The following is a 16510-nucleotide window of genomic DNA, read 5'->3' on the forward strand; positions in this document are numbered from 1 at the left end:
CTGCTGTTCACTGCTGATGTTTATTGGCTTATTCTGTTTTATTAACCTGATCTGATTGTTATGTTGTTAATTGAAAATCTGCCCTGGGAACCATTTTGGTTGAAGGATGGTAGGGAAATGCTCCAAACAAATACATAATAGCGAGTTTCACAGTGGCTTATGTCTGACATTTCCATTCTGCGTTTTCTCCAAGACTGGCTTCTCAAGCCATTGCTTGTTGGTATGGTACCTAAAAGATAAACACTTCTTTCAATTCTGGTCAAAGCAAGTTCCGTTGCCCCTCTTTTGGAACATGAATGACCGGTGTGTCTGTGCTTGCAGGAGAGCTGTTTGTGGCCAGCTCCCTGGAGAAATTCACTTGGGAGGAGGCCAAAGCAGAGTGCAAGGGCCTGCGAGGGGAGATAGCCACCACTGGCCAGCTGTATGCCGCGTGGAATGATGGGCTGGACCACTGCAACCCTGGCTGGCTGGCCGACGGTAGCGTGCGCTACCCCATTGTGACCCCACGGGAGAAGTGTGGGGGGAACGTGTCAGGAGTCAAAACCATCTTCCTCTTCCGCAATCAGACTGGATTTCCGGATCCCCAGAGCAAATATGACGTGTACTGCTTTCGAGGTAAAGATCCTCTTTCTGGGCTGGTTACATGTTGGTTATGGTTGCTACCTTGTTTGCCCGCTCTTCTGCGTCTTCAACCTACACGTGGCCATGCTTTTCCCATCCCTTATCTCCTTGCCAGGAAAAGCTTTTCCTGTGACATTTCTCTGCATATCAGGCAGTTGTTAAAGGCACAGGAGCAGAGTCAGGGGGAAAGGTGGCAACTCTATAAGTGAGACACTCTTCACTTGAGCAATTGCTTCCAGTGTGAAGATGTTGAATGTGCTTTTAACTCCTGGAGTGTCCTTGGCTCACATGATCAAATTCACAAACTATTTACCATGTTTTAACTCCCCACTGTCAAAACAGTTAAAATAGGGGATGAATGGATTTTCCCCATTCAGTTGCTTTGTTGTTTCTCTGAATTGTTCTACATTCTAGTCCTCCTGAATTCTAGCATGACTTGGGGAATGTCTAAAATTAATTCTGAAAAATTAATTCACAGCATTCACTTCCTTCAATTCCTTTGCATCTTCCCCATTCTACATTACCACTGGGCACATTGGCATTGATAAACTCTGCTGAAAAGCAAACTTGATGTCATCCTACATGTGAGTGTATTGGGTTTATGTTCTGTGTAATGATTTGCTGATGCACACATGCAGTCCTGCACATTGATAAAATGCCACACACAAAGAATGCAACTGGGAAACGTAGTACACACACGCCCATCAAGATTGCTTGCTTGCTTGCTTATTTATTCATTTATTTATTTATTTTGCAGTGTATATGTGGGTTGGTAAAGCTGAGGAAGGGAAAGATGTAAACAAGCAGGAGGAACGGAAACTTGTGGCAAACTGTGTGTGTTCTGTAGCACATTTGGAAAGTCCCAAGACAGGCCGGTGGAGAACTCCTAATGCATTAGGTCCACTTCCAACATGAGACCAGGCGATTCAGAATTCTCAAGTATGTGGAGAAATTCAGGCTACTTCCACACTAAGCGATTCCTCCGGAATATCCACCACACTGTCATTTTCCCCTCAGGTACTCCCATCTTTTTTCTTATCATGACCCCCACCCCAGACTTTGGGGAGAAGACTGGAATAGCGGCGCAGCCCCGCTGCCCAGGCTGACAGGCGAAAGTGCCACTGAGGCCCCTGGTGGGAGGAGAGGACCACGAGGCAGAGATGAGCTGCTGGACAGGGCCCCCCTGCCTCCGTTGCTTGGCATTTCCTGGGGCTGGGCCATTTCCACGCCTGGAGCAGCAGAAAGCAAGGAGAGAGAGAGTGTGGAGCATCTCTGGGCTCTTCGCAGACCTCTGTAGCCAAATACAACAGGAAGCCCCTTGCAAGGAAGCCCCTTGCGCTGGTGTATTTAAAAACAGCAACAAATAAATGGCTGCTTTGAACCACAGTTTCCTTGAGCCGGGCAGGGAGAAGACTGCAGCTCAAAGCAGAAGAGCATAGTGAGGTCATGCGTGTGGGGGGGTAACTTTTTCTCCACCACTTCTGTGGCATAAAATAGGTGATCTCAGAACTTAAAAATGTCTTCATCTGGCCTTAAAAAAAATTCAAAATGTGGCAGGATACTTGATATGATATTGCAAATTAATTTGCTTTGCCATCTTCCAGGAAGTATAGCCCGTGGTCCCAGAATCCAAATCTCTTGCATTGGCACCACCTTCGTAGCCAGTCATTCACCCGGAGTATTTTTCGTTCCCTTTCTATCCCTCTTCTAACTACTGGAAGGGTGGATGAGAAAACTATCTGGGCCCCAAAGTTCTTGAGTTTCTTTCTCAAAGATTCGAAGTCTGACATGATTTCGTCATAGCTCCGCTTGGCGGTATCATTTGTTCCCACATGGATGAGAAGAAAGGGATACCTGTCAGTGGGCTTTATGAGTGCAGGCAACCCTTCAGTCATGTCTCTAATCTGTCCTCCTGGGAGACAGCATACCTTGCAAGTCCTTCAGCCTCTTGCTCACTCTCATGCGGGGTCCTCTGTAATTCTTCCTCCGCAAGTGTCCTCCAGCCTCATCCTCAAAAAAAGCTTCCATAGCTCCACCGCTTCCACTGGTGCAGAGTGGCTTCTCGTTCTTCTGCTCCACGCCCCACCATTTTCCTCTTCTGCCTCAGCTTGCTGTTGCTCTTCTGTACTTCACTTTGCTGCTGTAGTTCCCCCACCTCCCTGAGTCATCGGTTCCATTGTCGTATTGCTCTGACAGTCAGGAAGTTTCTCCTGATGTTCAGCCGGAATCTGGCTTCCTGTAACTTGAGCCCATTATTCCGTGTCCTGCACTCTGGGATGATCAAGAAGAGATCCTGGCCTTCCTCTCTGTGACAACCTTTCAAGTACTTGAAGAGCGCTATCAGATCTCCCCTCAGTCTTCTCTTCTCCAGGCTAAACATGCCCAGTTCTTTCAGTCTCTCTTCATAGGGCTTTGTTTCCAGTCCCCTGATCATCTTTGTTGCCCTCCTCTGAACCCTCTCCAGTTTGTCTGCATCCTTCTTCAAGTGTGGTGCCCAGAACTGCACACAGTACTCCAGATGAGGCCTAACCAGTGCTGAGTAGGGGGGAACTAGTACTTCACGGGATTTGGAAGCTATGCTTCTGTTAATGCAGCCCAAAAGAGCATTTGCCTTTTTTGCAGCCACATCATATTGTTGGCTCATATTCAGCTTGTGATCGACAGCAATTCCCAGATCCTTCTCGCTTGTAGTGTTGTTGAGCCACGTATCCCCCATCTTGTCACTGTGCATTTGGTTTCTTTTTCCTAGGTGCAGAACTTGGCATTTATCCCTATTAAATGTCATTCTGTTGTTTTCTGCTTTAGAGTGGAACAACAGTGCACTGCAATATGAATGCTAGAGAGAAGCGAAATGTCCTACCTGAAGAGGCGTGATTGAGATAGGTGCAGTCTTTGTTTTAAGTAGAAGAGCTGCTACTGAGTGAGGGTTAAAGGAGAACTTAACACAATATTTTCAGGGGCTTGAACCAGGAGGGCAGCAGCAGCAGAATCAAGGGAAGTACTGAAATATGTAACTAATTAATTCTTATTTCCATGCTTTTAAGTAAACACACTAGGAGCACAAGATTTTTGTTTCATAACAGAAGGGAGTGAAAGGAATAATTGGGAAGCCCAAGTTGTTTTAGAACAGTGCTTCTTTTGGAGCAGTGGAAGCAGATTCAGCTCCGGAAGACCAGGGAAGTGGCTCAGGAATATTGGAATATACTCTGTCAGGGAGCAAAGATAGTGCAACCAAGTTTACACAAAAGGTCCCTGGTCAATAGAAAGAAAAGTTACAAACCTCTCGGCTGTCTTAGAAATTTTGAGAAGGAAGGGGGGGAGGGGGAAGTGGCTCGGAGGTGTGAAGTGTTTCCATCAGCTGGCCAGGCTGGTGGGGACACTTATTTTTCTAATGCTCAACATGGCTACAGAAAAGTGGGAGCAATGATGGAATATTTTTTTCAAAAACATCTTTAGACAATCCATGTAGTCTGCTGTAGTCTCACTGTTGTTTTGCTTACAATTCAGGTTTTTTTAGCCTAATCAGTTTTCTGCAGCATCTGATGCGCGCTAGGTCTAAAGTATTAAGATCAGCTGGTTCTTGAGTTGGCCAGTTTGCTTGTTCCTTTAATCTAGTGCACACTTCTTGGGGCAAAATAACTTGCATGAGTTGGTTCATGCTAGCCCAACTGGGATTTTAACAAGTGATCACTGTTTGCAAGTCTTCTCTACATTTCTGTGGCTTTTCTCTGATGTTTCAAAATTTGACCTGGTCTTTCAGTTTTTCTTGGGAGTCCTTAAGACTCCACTCCCCGGAACTTAGGTGACTTCTTATTTTTTTGACGTCTCAACATACCCGTCAAAGAATGCATTCTCATTGACCCTGTGCCGCCTTGGAACCCTGAGATTCCAAGGCTCCCTTTAAACGCACAATTCTGTCCAAATCAAAGGTCCCAGCCAAGGGAAATTGTTTGGACAGCTCAAGTTCCATTTGTCCAAAACTTGCAAGTCTTAGGCCCATAATTCCTGTACATGTACATTGAAGGTGTCCCTTTTGGGGCTACGGAATTTCTTTGGAAGAATCCGACCCCATCCTCAATTCACACAGGAGCACACAGGAAAACAGTCAGGAGGTCTCCACAGGTTGCGAGAAACAAAAGGCACTGCCAAATCCCGAGGTACAGTCAGAGACCAACTCTCACTGAACTGGAGGCATGATCAGTAACTCACGGTCTAGGGAGCTCATACCATGGCAGGGAGTGAAGGGAAGGCCAGGTCACTCACTGCAATCTCCGTTCATTGAGGAAGGATTTATTCAGGAGGTCTGTGCCGTCTCGGCCAGCTCATACCACGGAGGGAAGAAGGAAAACTCACGCACACAAGGTTCCAGTGACAATAATTTGCCCTGCTCCTTTTTACCTGAGTTCATACCAGGCAACTCTTGTTCTGTTGTTTTCCTCAATTCACACAAGGCAACTCCCATTCACCTGATTTTTTTTTATTGTGATGTCAGTTTCAGAGTTGTGACTCAAAGAAGCATACAGAGAGGAATATAGTAAGGCATTTTTTTCATGCATAAGAAAAGGAAGGACAGATGATTTGGGGTCCTGCAGCCTTTGCAAGTGAGGGGAGGCTTCCTTGAGGAGACTATAGCCCTGTCAGGCCTTGGGCCCCCTACCCAGTTGAACCCCTGATGCATTTAGGCATGTGCCTGCGCAGGGCTTGACCGTGCACCCCAATGCGTGTGTACTCAGAAGCAAGGGCTCCCCTGTGCTCGCTGGAGCTTTCTTCCAAGGCAGTGGGTGCAGAGGGGTGCAGAGTTCTTACAATATAGCAGTATCTGGGTTTTATTAGGCTGTTATATGTAAGAAAAGCCCAACAATCTCCTTCCTGCCTCTGAAGCAACTTTGAAGGTGATTTGGAGTGGGGCAGCAACAGGCGGGCTGGAGGCTGCTTAGCACTTTCCCAACCAACCGTGTGATTTGCATAATCAGCAAACATTTAGCATAATATGCAAACTAGTCTGCCTGGCTCTGGGGAAAGGGAGTATGGCAGCCCCCAGTCAGGTGTACTGTGTCATGATTTCCCGAGTGCCGAAGGCTGCGCTCCTCAGGGGGACCCCGTGCCAGTGTGTGTGTGAGTGAGAGAGAGGCTCGTCCCCCCCATCCCTGTGCAACAGCCACTCCCATTTGATTCGACCCTTCCCCCAGGGCCAGTGGGACACACTCAGCCACCCTGCCGTTGCTCGTGGTCCCCCGACAGGTTCCACAGAATTCAGGCCGCAGGATGTGTCCTGCAAGGGACGAGGAGCTCAGTCCCATGTATGGCATCATCAGCCAAGGTTCCTTCAGGGCTGGCCGGTGAGGACTGCACGGGGTAGGGTGCGGCGGCCGTGGCTGGCTCTCCACGCGTCTGACTCATTCATGTCTAGAAGGGGCTGAGTTTAAGAACACACAAGAAGCCCTGAAGTGCCTGGATCGGGCCCACCTCGCCCTGCAGCCCACAGCGGCCAACCCGATCCCCCTGGGGAGCCCCAAACCAGCGCCCGAAGGTGGCGGTGGCGGTGGCAGCATCTGCTTGCTACTGTTCTTAGCACCTGGTACCAAGAGGCTGCCGCTGCCTCTGATCCCGGAGGGCCGAGAGAGCCATCAGGACCAGGAGTCCTTGATCGCCGTATCCGCCTGCAAGGCCTCGCCTCTTTCGAGGCCCCCTCACCTCCCTTTTTGACATCAGAGGGTTCTTCCGGGGGAGGGGGGCTGACCCCTCCGCCGCCTGACCCCTCTGTGCCCTATCACTGGAGCGCGGGGTGGTTGTGGCAAGGCGGGGGAGGGAGGGGTTTGCACCCCCTTGAGAACATGAGAAGGGCCAGTGCCCGGGCTGCTTCCCCCAGTGGCCGGCCAGATGCCTCGATGGGAAGCCCCCCAGCAGGGCAGAAGGGGAATTATTCCCACCCACCCACCAGTTCCCCTGCAACTGGCATTACTGAGAGCAAGGCTGCCTCTGATTCTGGCAATAGCAGAGAGCAACCAAGACTAGTCACCTATGGGCCGGTTCACACAATCACAGCAGCCCACCATGGCTTACTTAAGCCATGGTGGGTTGCAGTGGGTGCCAGCAGCCATTTTGAACATTCACGCCCTGGCGGGGGGTTGCCATGGTTTGTTGTGTTGTCCGAACCCAGGTGGCAGGAGCTTTTGAGGGTTAAACAACCCTCCATTAACTCATGGTCCGTTGTAGGGTTATGCAAGGGTTGCTTAACCTGCTAACAACCCCTGCTACTCGGGTTTGGATGACACGACAAACCATGGCAACTCCCTGCCAAGGCCTGAATATTCCAATGGCTGCCGGCACATACCGCAACCCACTGCTGCAGTAATCATGTGAATCCAGTCATTGATAGCCTTGTCCTCCATGAACGCCTGCTGTAAGAAGACCCATCCACCCCTGTTTTCAGCACCAACAGGGCACACACGTGAATAAGCCATCATGGCTCCCTGCCCCGCCCTGTCCTGCGGGAAGTCAACATTGCGGCCCAGGCTGCTTTCAAATGGTGTTTCTGAAGGATCCCAGAGGAAAGGCCAGAGGCAGTAACACCCCCTTTCTTTCTGCCCGCAGAAGACACAAGCCCTTTCTCTGAGTCTCCAGTCCCTGAGGCAGAGGGCAGCAAGGAGATTGTGACTGTGACAGAAAAGATGGAAGAGCTGCGGCTGCCCAAAGCGGAGCGTGAGGTGGCGAAGGAATCCAGAGGGGCCATTTATTCCGTGCCCCTTTTTCAGGACCTCCTTGAGATGCAGCAAAAGCCAAGCAGTGCGCCTGAAGAGGCAGCCCCACAAGGGCCCGAGGCAGGCCCAGGTGGCTGTGAAGTCAGACCAGGCCAGAGAGACGAGGAAGGGGGGAAAGGAAGAGATGGAGGTTGCGCAGAGAGACACGGGCATGGTAGGTGGAGGAGAAAGAAGGGGCAAGAGGGGAACCGGAACCGTCTTTCCCAGGGCTGTCTTCCTGGCATGAGAGGGCTTCCCGTTGGCTTAAAAGAGTTACAGTCTCTGTTCACAAACCAGAGAGATCTTTTGGAGTGTGGGCAACAAATAATGGTTTCCATAGAAAGAGAAATTCAGGTTAGCTAGGTATTCCTCTCCATCCTGGCCCACTGTGGAAAATTTAAAGGGAAGAAAGAGAAAGTTATGAGAACATTTAGAAGGCAGAAGAGTAGTGATGAATAAAGTCCCCTTGGATGTATTCAGAATTGGGCATGACAACCAAAATCATTCTCCCCAAGCCCAGAAAATAGCAAGGTTTTTTTCCCCTTGCCCAGTGCTGAATTCGGATCCTGTAGCACTCCCCATGATATTATCAGGAGGACATCTGGCTCCGAAGCGTTCCTCACCCTGGTGGTCCTGTCAGCATCCTCTCCCTCACCCCTGTGCTCAGCAGCATCCCAGGCACAACGAGCCCTGGGAAATGTGGTTCCCAGGATGTCTTGTTATCTTGGCACCCTGGAGAACGGCTTGCCAGCCACTCTGCCTCCAGCTTGGGACGTAGGGAGGCACACTGGCTCAAATTAAGATCCGAGCCCGAGCAAAACGCTCGAAGGGAACAGCACTCGCATCGTAATGCCACTGATCTTAGTGAGCAGGACCAATTTGTGTTCCCAAGTGAGGCAATGACAGACTTCAGTCCATACAGGAGAGAGAGGGGAGCCGTTGGGGGAAGGGGAAGGAAAGGATCCAAACAATACAAACACTCCAGAAGCGTATTGATGTATAGCCATATAATCCAAATATTGAAACAAACAATGCCATCTGACATTCCACAGAGCCAAATAGCAGAAGAGCAGCCATGTTAGCCCGTTGCAGGGAACACAGTAAAGAGACCTGTGGCACCCTAAAGACTTACAGGTCGTTTGTGGCAAGAATGTGCATGGCCAGGGAATTGGCTGGAGACATGGCTCCATGGAGGGGTGGAGGGGCGCTGGGGAGGGGGCTGTTGTGCAAGAACAGATTAAGAATTAGTAAACAGATGCTGAAATCAGAGAATGCCATCCATGAGCCATTGCAGAAAACAAGATTCAGTCATGAGGGCAGGGACACCAGGACAGGACAGGACAGGAGACAGAGAGCGAGCGCGAGAGCGCGCGCGAGAGAGAGAAGGACATTTGCACAGAGAGACCCTGGAATGTGAAACCCATTGACTGAACCATCCTGGCCTGGAGCTCAGTTTGCATGGCACCAAATGCGCTCCCTTATTATCCGCTGTGCGAAAATCACCCTGAGGAGGCAACCCTCTTCCCCCACCGTAAGGCGCAGGCTCATGGGCACAGTAGGACTGATTCAGAGAACTGGCCTGCAGGCCATGAGTGAGGTTATCTCAAACCTGTGAACAAGTTTGGGTGCAGCAGCCTCGCAGGCCATGCCTGATCCATATCAACAGCTGGGGAGTGGGATTGTGCCTTCCTTCCCACCTTGCCTGCCAGGTGTGTCTGCATCACCTCTGAAACCCCTGGATGTTCACAGGGCTTACATGCACAAGCCCAATATGCGTAGGGGTAATGGCAAGGCTGGTTTTCACTCCCTCCACCCCACCCAATCCAGGAATGGGGTGCATGATTTTGACCTATGCACATTGGCTTTTATGCATGTATGCCACATTCAAACGTGATGCCCACATGGGGACACCCAGTGGATGGGGCAGGAATTAGATCCCCACCTACCCAAGAGCAGGTAAGTGGGGGGGGGAATATTATCCAAACCAGGCCACACTATCCACATTCCCTTCCCCCGCACCCCAGCCCCGCAAACCTTTTTTTGTTTAAATTGACCCTGTGGTCAGAAAGTGAGCCAAATACTCTCCGTACATTTAACCAGATATTTAGATTCAATGCCACTGAAGGCAGCAGTAAAACTCTCAATTTTCTCCAAAGCCAGAATGCTGCAGTGGCAGGGAGTTCCTCAGTGGTGGGGCTGCCATCAAGAACATCTTGATATTTACTCTCATAGCCAGGACTGTCTGTGCTAAGGAAGAACATGATATCAAAATACTGTAATACAAATTCTACAGCCCCCAAACCCTGAATTCTTCAAACTGTATAGCTTATGCACATAAGTAGTAGAGCTTATACATAATAAGCTATATAATCTGTTTGATGTGCATGCAGTAATTATGTTATGCAAAGAAAGAAAGGGGTGTGGAGGAAGACGTTGCCATCCCCCATAACTCACCCCCAGCAGGGCTAGAGCTCAGCAGCCGAGTTCTGCTATGCATGCAAACAGCCCCAGGTTCAATCCTCAGCAGCATCTCCAGGTAGGTCTGAGGAAGGCTCCAAACTGAAACCCTGGAGAATCACAGCTGGTCGATGTAGCTGTCAGCATTGGCCTAGACGGACCCTGCTCTGACGGACTCCACTCTACTTGTTCTCCGAGGTCAAGGCAGAGAGAGGCCTTCCCAAGCCCAGCTGCCTAAAACATGCTTAACTCAGGATGCCTGCTGTGAGTGGAGCCGGGCCCTTCCACGTGCAGAGCGGGTGCCAGGCAGTCATGGCTCATCCCCACCATGGATGCACATTCTGCCTTATACTGAGCCGGATCGTTGTCCAGACAGTGCTGCCTCCTCTGGCTGGCAGAAGCATCCAATGCAGAACCCTCTTCTTCCCAACCCTGCTAATGGAGATCCTTCTCGCATATTTCAATGTTTGACATGAATTAACACTTAATATCTGACAGTATTTGGTGGCTGACATGCAGTGGTGTTAAGCATTTGACATCATCTGCCAAATCCATGGCAATTAAGTTGTGCTCATGCATTCTGTTCAGAATTCAGATGTTGCCATTTGAATGGTATCTGTGTGTCCACCCCTAAAAAACTCGCTTGAACTCTAGCTTTTTTACTCAGGTGGGAGTCTCTCCCACATCTGCAGATGTGAAGACAACGAGCAGTGTCGAACACGGTCGCTCCACTTACGCTATTGACATATCGCTGGCGTAAGTGACTTCTAGCGACCCGCCAGTTGCATAAGCTGGCATGGTGGCTTTCCCTGGAAACACGCTACGCCGGCTTATGCTCTTGGCATACCACCAGGCGTCGCTTACGCTAGGGTGGTGCTAACAGTGTAAGTGAAGGGGTGGTCCTGGATGCTGCCCAGAATTCATTATTTATTTACTTGTCCGTTTATTTAAAATCTTTACATGCCACCATTCATGACCAAATCACAGGGCGGTGTACCAAATCCATTAAACGTATTATGGATGTAACGGGACACACCTGCCAGATCTCACCTTTGGATCTTGCCACTTTGCATATTCTGCCGCCTTTCTGAATGCAAAGCCTTGGGGTGATTTCCATCTCCGGGAAGCGCCTACTGTCTCATGTGCTTCCTTTCCATTTTGCAGGAGAAGAGCCTGGGCTGGACACAGAGGAAGCCCTGAGCACCGAGGAAGGCCAGGCGTTGGATCCAAGTCAGCAGGAAGGAGAGGAGTCGGATGAGGAGCAGAACGTGCCTGGGCCTTCTGAAGCCACTCCAGAGGAGCCTGAGTCCACCGTGGGAGATGGAGTGGTGAGCAGCACTAGTCACGCGTGGCCCGAAATCTCTCCAGATCTGAGCAGGTCTGAAGAGGAGGACAAGCCCCAGGACTTCCGTGGCCCTGCAGAACCTGCCCAAGGGGACGGAGGAGAAGGTGCCATCGAAGCGGACTCTTCCGATGGCCTGGAGGGCCCCGAGGCAAGTGGAGAAGCAAACGACTCCGAAGAACTCCACGAAGATGTGTCATCGCCCGCCACGGAGGCTGCAGCCGAAAGGGAGGTTTCCCCTCTAGAACAGGCGGCTCGCAGTACTAGCATCAGCTACAGTGATCCTGGAGAGGCGGGGGCGCCTCCTCAGGCCAAGGACATGGGGTTGCCCCACGCGGCTGCTGCCCCCACCACAGCCAGGCAGGCCCAGCAGCCCCCCACGCCAGGGGGCAGGCTCATTTCTGGACTCCCAAGCACCCCCTTCCCCAGTCACCCCGGCGAGTCGGGAGACGCAGAGACTTCAGGGGCTGTGCCACCCGAGACAGCCACACGTGTGGAGGTGACGGTGGTGTGGGAGACGTCACTGCCTCCCTCCCCCAGCACAATGGCCACCAGCCAGTCCGAAGAGAGCGAGGAGCATTCTGGCTCCGCGTGGCTTCTTCCTGCCGGCGCCACCGGGTTTCCCACTTCCAGTCCCGAGGAGGTCATGGCTGTCTCAGGGCACCCAGTCAGCGCCCATCTTCCCGAGGAGGAGCACGAGGCTGGGGAGGCCACTGAGACCCAGGACATAAGCAGTGCCGAAGTCGGCCCACTAGCAGAAAGGGAAGCCTCCACGACAGCCCCACTGCCAACAGGGAGAGAAGAGGGGCACGGTGCCACCCCAGCTGCTGAGGGCGCCTCTGAAGACATGCCAGGCCCGGTGTTCCTGAACACCCCGTCCATGGAATCCTCCTTGACCACGGCCCACCCTCTGCCTGTCCTGCCCACTGAACGCGCCAGCCTGGGAGCAGGGGGGAACATTTCAGGTAACCCTTTTGGCTGCGCTGCCTTGGCCCTCTTGGCCACCGTTTTGGCTGACCTTCCGCACTCAGCACTGCACCTGACCTAGCAGTGTTCCTTCCAAAGCTGTGCTTTCCTATTCGTACCTCTCCCTCCCTACCCCTCTCTCTCCCTCCCCTCCTCCTTTATTGACTGGATCGGGGAAGGTAAAGGAACCAGAGAAGCACATGTTTTGTCAAACAGACAAAAACTAGTTCTAGAGAGTGCATGTCTTACATCTCTCCTACTTCTGTGAAGTGTTTTAACGACTATTTCCATGAAAAACAAGCCAGGAATGAGAATAGTGCTGCTCATAACAAGGAGACTAATAAAAAAGAGACAAAATTAAAAGCTTTCTAGAAAAGGACTATCTGGCTGGATGTATGTACCCTATTGTATGTGTCTTGTGTTTTTCCCCCTACTGTCCATCCTGCGTATATTTACTTTTCCCTACACTAATGAACTAATATCCCTCATGTTACTCAAGCATGCAGCTCAGCTCCAGCTCAGCATTAATCTTTGAGGCATGTTCTCGCGAGTGCTGCATCCCAACTTCAGAATGGTGGAGAAGGGGCGCTCAACATGTTGATCTCCAGGGTTTGCTCACCAGAGTCCAGAATGATCCAAGCTCACAATTCCACCAAAGTTTGGGCTCAACTCATAATGTGCTAGCTGCCAGTCAGTTAGCCTTTCTCAAGCTAACCTACCCTTGCAAAGTGGGGAGGGGGGACACTGGAAGCAACAAGGGATACCTGGCAATGGCAGGGGCCTTGTAAGCCTGGATACTTATGCTAAGGAGGTTTTGTTGTTGCTAGGATACATGGGAGTTGTAGTTTCCACAGTTGCTCATGCCCAATTCAATCCCACGCGTTCTGGCCCATGATGCAACCCAGGGCAATGGGTAGTGCTGAACTTATAGGGCCTCCACTGTCCCAAAGGTGGGGGCCAGCAGGAAAGGCTGGTGAGGAGCTAACCCAAGCGTACCACCATTCTGAGCTTTCTTGGACGATTCTCAGAAAAAGAAGAGTACCCATGAAGCTTGAAATATCAGAGCGAATTACGAGGTGTGCCTAGGGCAGCTTGCTCTTCACTGCTTCTCACTTCCATGGAGATCTCACTGAGCGGGAAGACAGTGGGGATGCTCATGGAATTTGCCTCTGCCAGATTCTGTCCAAGACTGTGAGGTTTCTGTTTACCAGATACGTCTGCTGGAGAGGAACTCCAAATAACCAGAATCCATGGTTCTTCCAAACGCATATTTCTGGGATTTTACAAAACATTTAGGCCATGTTTAAATTAAAAGAAAAAAGGACCTTGGAACGTCAGAACGAGAACAGAGTGGAACCCCGCTCATCACTACAAGGCAGATGCCACATGGTTAGAATGGTGGGGCCAAGTGGGAAGCTGCTTCACCTGCGTTAGTTCAAGCATCCTTCATCTTCCCCAGCATCAATGCCAAGAAAGGGTTCTGCAAGCTGGCCAGACACTTCAACTGCGTGCCGTGTTGGATGTCTGCCCCCCCATGTTGTCAGCAGGAAACCTCCCTCTGTCATCCCTGACGCAGTTTTGCTCTTTAAGAAAAGGTTTCTCTTTTTAAAATTTAAAAATAATTTTTAATAATAATAATAATAATAATAATGTCACAAATGAATGGCTAAATGCATGAACAGTCATGCTAGTCTTCTTAGAAAGCCAAACAAAAGACAGCAACAAGGTGGGGCAGTTTTCCAGAGGCCTGGAGGAGGGCACCGCAAGACAGATGGTTGAATTCACGTTCAGTCCACTGTCTGCGTGCCTGGTATTTCAGTCAGAAATGCGTCTGAAACAAGCTGGGCTCAGCCTGTGCCAAGGGAGGATGTGCTGTGCACTCTCTCCTTCTATTTGACTTCACCCTGATGCACAGAAACAACATTCACTGTCACCTGCTGCTGCAGGACCTCCTCCAACCCGCCTAAGGCTTCGTTCTCACGGCTGGGGTTAACCTGGATTGCTGCCACTGGCACAGGTTGCACATGGGGCTCCGTGTGCAATAAAAATGCTTCTCCACACCAAGATAAATAAAGAGCATGTGCTAATGTTCTATGTGCAGGGAACGTTTTTGTCTGGAGGAGAAGTCAGCCATGCAAGCCCCCACTGGCAAGCCAGACACAGACTTTTTATTTCATTATTTATTTGCACGTTTATCCTGCCTTTCCTCCAAGGTGCTCAGGGTGAGAAACAACAACCTGGTGAGGAAGGTGAGGCTGAGAGCAAATGACTGGCCTAAGGTCATCTGGCGAGCTGGATGGCTGAGCAGAGGTTTGACCCCGGGCCTTAGCCGCAGCGATCTCGTTGGGCAAGAAATAAGGCTGCAGCCCTGGAGCGACTTCCCTGGGAGGAAGTCCCGTTGCCCCCAGTGGGATTCATTTCTGAGCGGGCATGTAGAAGATTGAGCTGTAAGGAGGCAATATGTTTAAGGCTGTGGGGATGCTTGGATTTGGTGGAAGCAGAGGGAAAACACAGAATGTGGTACCGGAGACAGAACTCCACTTCCTTAGAATCTCCGCTTGCTTTTCTGTCTTTTTTTAAAAAGCAAAGCCAATGACTAGCCCCATATGACTGCAAGGCTGTGCTTGCCAACCCCTGGCAAATCTCAGACTCTCAAGTGTGGTGGATGAAAAAGATTCCCCATGGTGGAGGGGTCAGGGCTTCAGTGACTCCCCTGCCCCACCCACACAAGTCCACATCCATCCTTAGCAGGAAGAACGTTCAGTAAAGTAGTATGAAAATGCAGAATGCACAACGCCGGATGAGAAACGTACGTCACATTTGCACAGCTTATGCAGGTTAGGGCCCTCCCGCTGTTCTTTGCACAGAATCTGGCTCTCTTGGTGCAGAGTGGCTCTGATGGCGCCTTTATTTGAATGAAATGGAGTTTTAAAGCACTTCCTTTGTGCTACACAGATGTCTTTCTCAGGTCAGAAGCCTTGGCAGCACAGCCTGTTCGTCAGCTGATTAGGAGCAGATTCAAAGGCTCCGTACCAAGGCGCATGGGGCAGTCCTTGTGGACTACACCACCCTGCCATCACATACGCACATGAAGCATTTCACTGGTGAACATGGGTGCGCCAGCAACACCCCCTTTCTCATACCAAAGGTGGGTCACTGCTGGGTCCACCATCGCTCTACCTGCTGCATTGGTTTACTCTGTAAACACTTCTCCAGTGATTTAAAATCAGAAGCAATCCGTAATTTGGTTAAAGAGATGCTCGGAAAACCTAAGCAGGTCACCAACTGTTCGGAACATCCTGGGCTGTGGGCAGTGGCAGGCTGTGCACTGCACGGTGCCGGCCTTTGTGGTCCTGCGTGTGCTAGGGACAAGATGCGTCCACCCGCCCACTCAGAGGTCAGTTAACCAATCTTGAAAGCCTGGAGAGGGAGCAGAATCACAGTGCTGGCGACTCACAACATTTTAGCAAGGGTTGGAGCCCAAAAGGCAAGAACAGGGACCAGAGACTGTCCCTGCTAAATAGCAATAGCTGAACGCCGTGCAAATTCTCGTGTCCGAGCACTCTTTGTGCAACGAGCTAAGAAGAGTGCTGATGACTGTGTATCATCACAGGAGCCCAGAGGAAGGTTGGGCCCCTAGCCCAGCATACCTAGCATGGTCTGTGGCTGAGCAGGGATATGAAGCTGGCGGTAGGCCTGGCCCGAGTCCAACCCTCCACCCACTACATCACTCTGGCACCTAACCCGAAGGCCTTTAGACAACAGCCATGCTGGGCATGACATGGCCCTCCTGAGCAAAGGGCAGCAAGGGTCAGGCAAGGGCAAACCCGGAGGGTGAGTGGGAAGGGCGGGGAGCAACAGGGCAAGGGGCTTTTGTTTCTTGTATAATAAGATCCCACAGGTCTGCAAGTCTGTCTGGGTTTTGGCTGTGAGGAACCCGAGACACCCCCACACACACACGTGCACGCACACACCAGTGCCCACTCCCCCTCGGCACAGGGAGATCCCTCCAATCTCGCCTGCTTTAGGGAGGCACCGGGGTCTTGGTAATATCAGTGGCCTTCACATCAGTCTTCATCCTCCTCTCAGATCTGCATGTGAGCAGCCAACATCCAAAAGGCACCTTAACGTGAAAAACACTCGGAGAAGCTGTTCTGCAGCCTTTTCCAGATAAAACGTCTGTCGCTTAGCCGAGTGCATCTGAACCTGGCTTGGTTTCCATGTACACAGCACACGACTGTCTGCGCCTGGCAAAGCCTCGAAAATCCTCCTCAGTACAGAGCTGGCGCAGCCGTCCTGGCCTCCCTGTGGTGAGAGCCCGGCCCAGCCCCAGCCAAAACCCCGAAGTGCCCCAGCAAGTAGAGACTCCCCGCTATGCTGGAAG

General features: G+C 51.0%; 1 protein-coding gene across 1 annotated transcript in view; it reads left to right on the forward strand.

Annotated features, from left to right (window-relative positions):
* The window catches only part of BCAN (brevican), a 62860-nt gene that overhangs the window by 39581 nt on the left and 6769 nt on the right, over positions 1-16510 (forward strand). Inside the window, exons 7-9 of the mRNA XM_084824479.1 lie at positions 322-615; positions 7216-7536; positions 10983-12125. Coding sequence (XP_084680605.1) covers positions 322-615; positions 7216-7536; positions 10983-12125 — 1758 coding nt within the window. The remainder of the gene's footprint in view (positions 1-321; positions 616-7215; positions 7537-10982; positions 12126-16510) is intronic.

Source organism: Heloderma suspectum, chromosome 17, assembly GCF_057233095.1.
Source record: "Heloderma suspectum isolate Gila_16-S chromosome 17, 16-S_ref, whole genome shotgun sequence".
NCBI lineage: Eukaryota > Metazoa > Chordata > Lepidosauria > Squamata > Helodermatidae > Heloderma > Heloderma suspectum.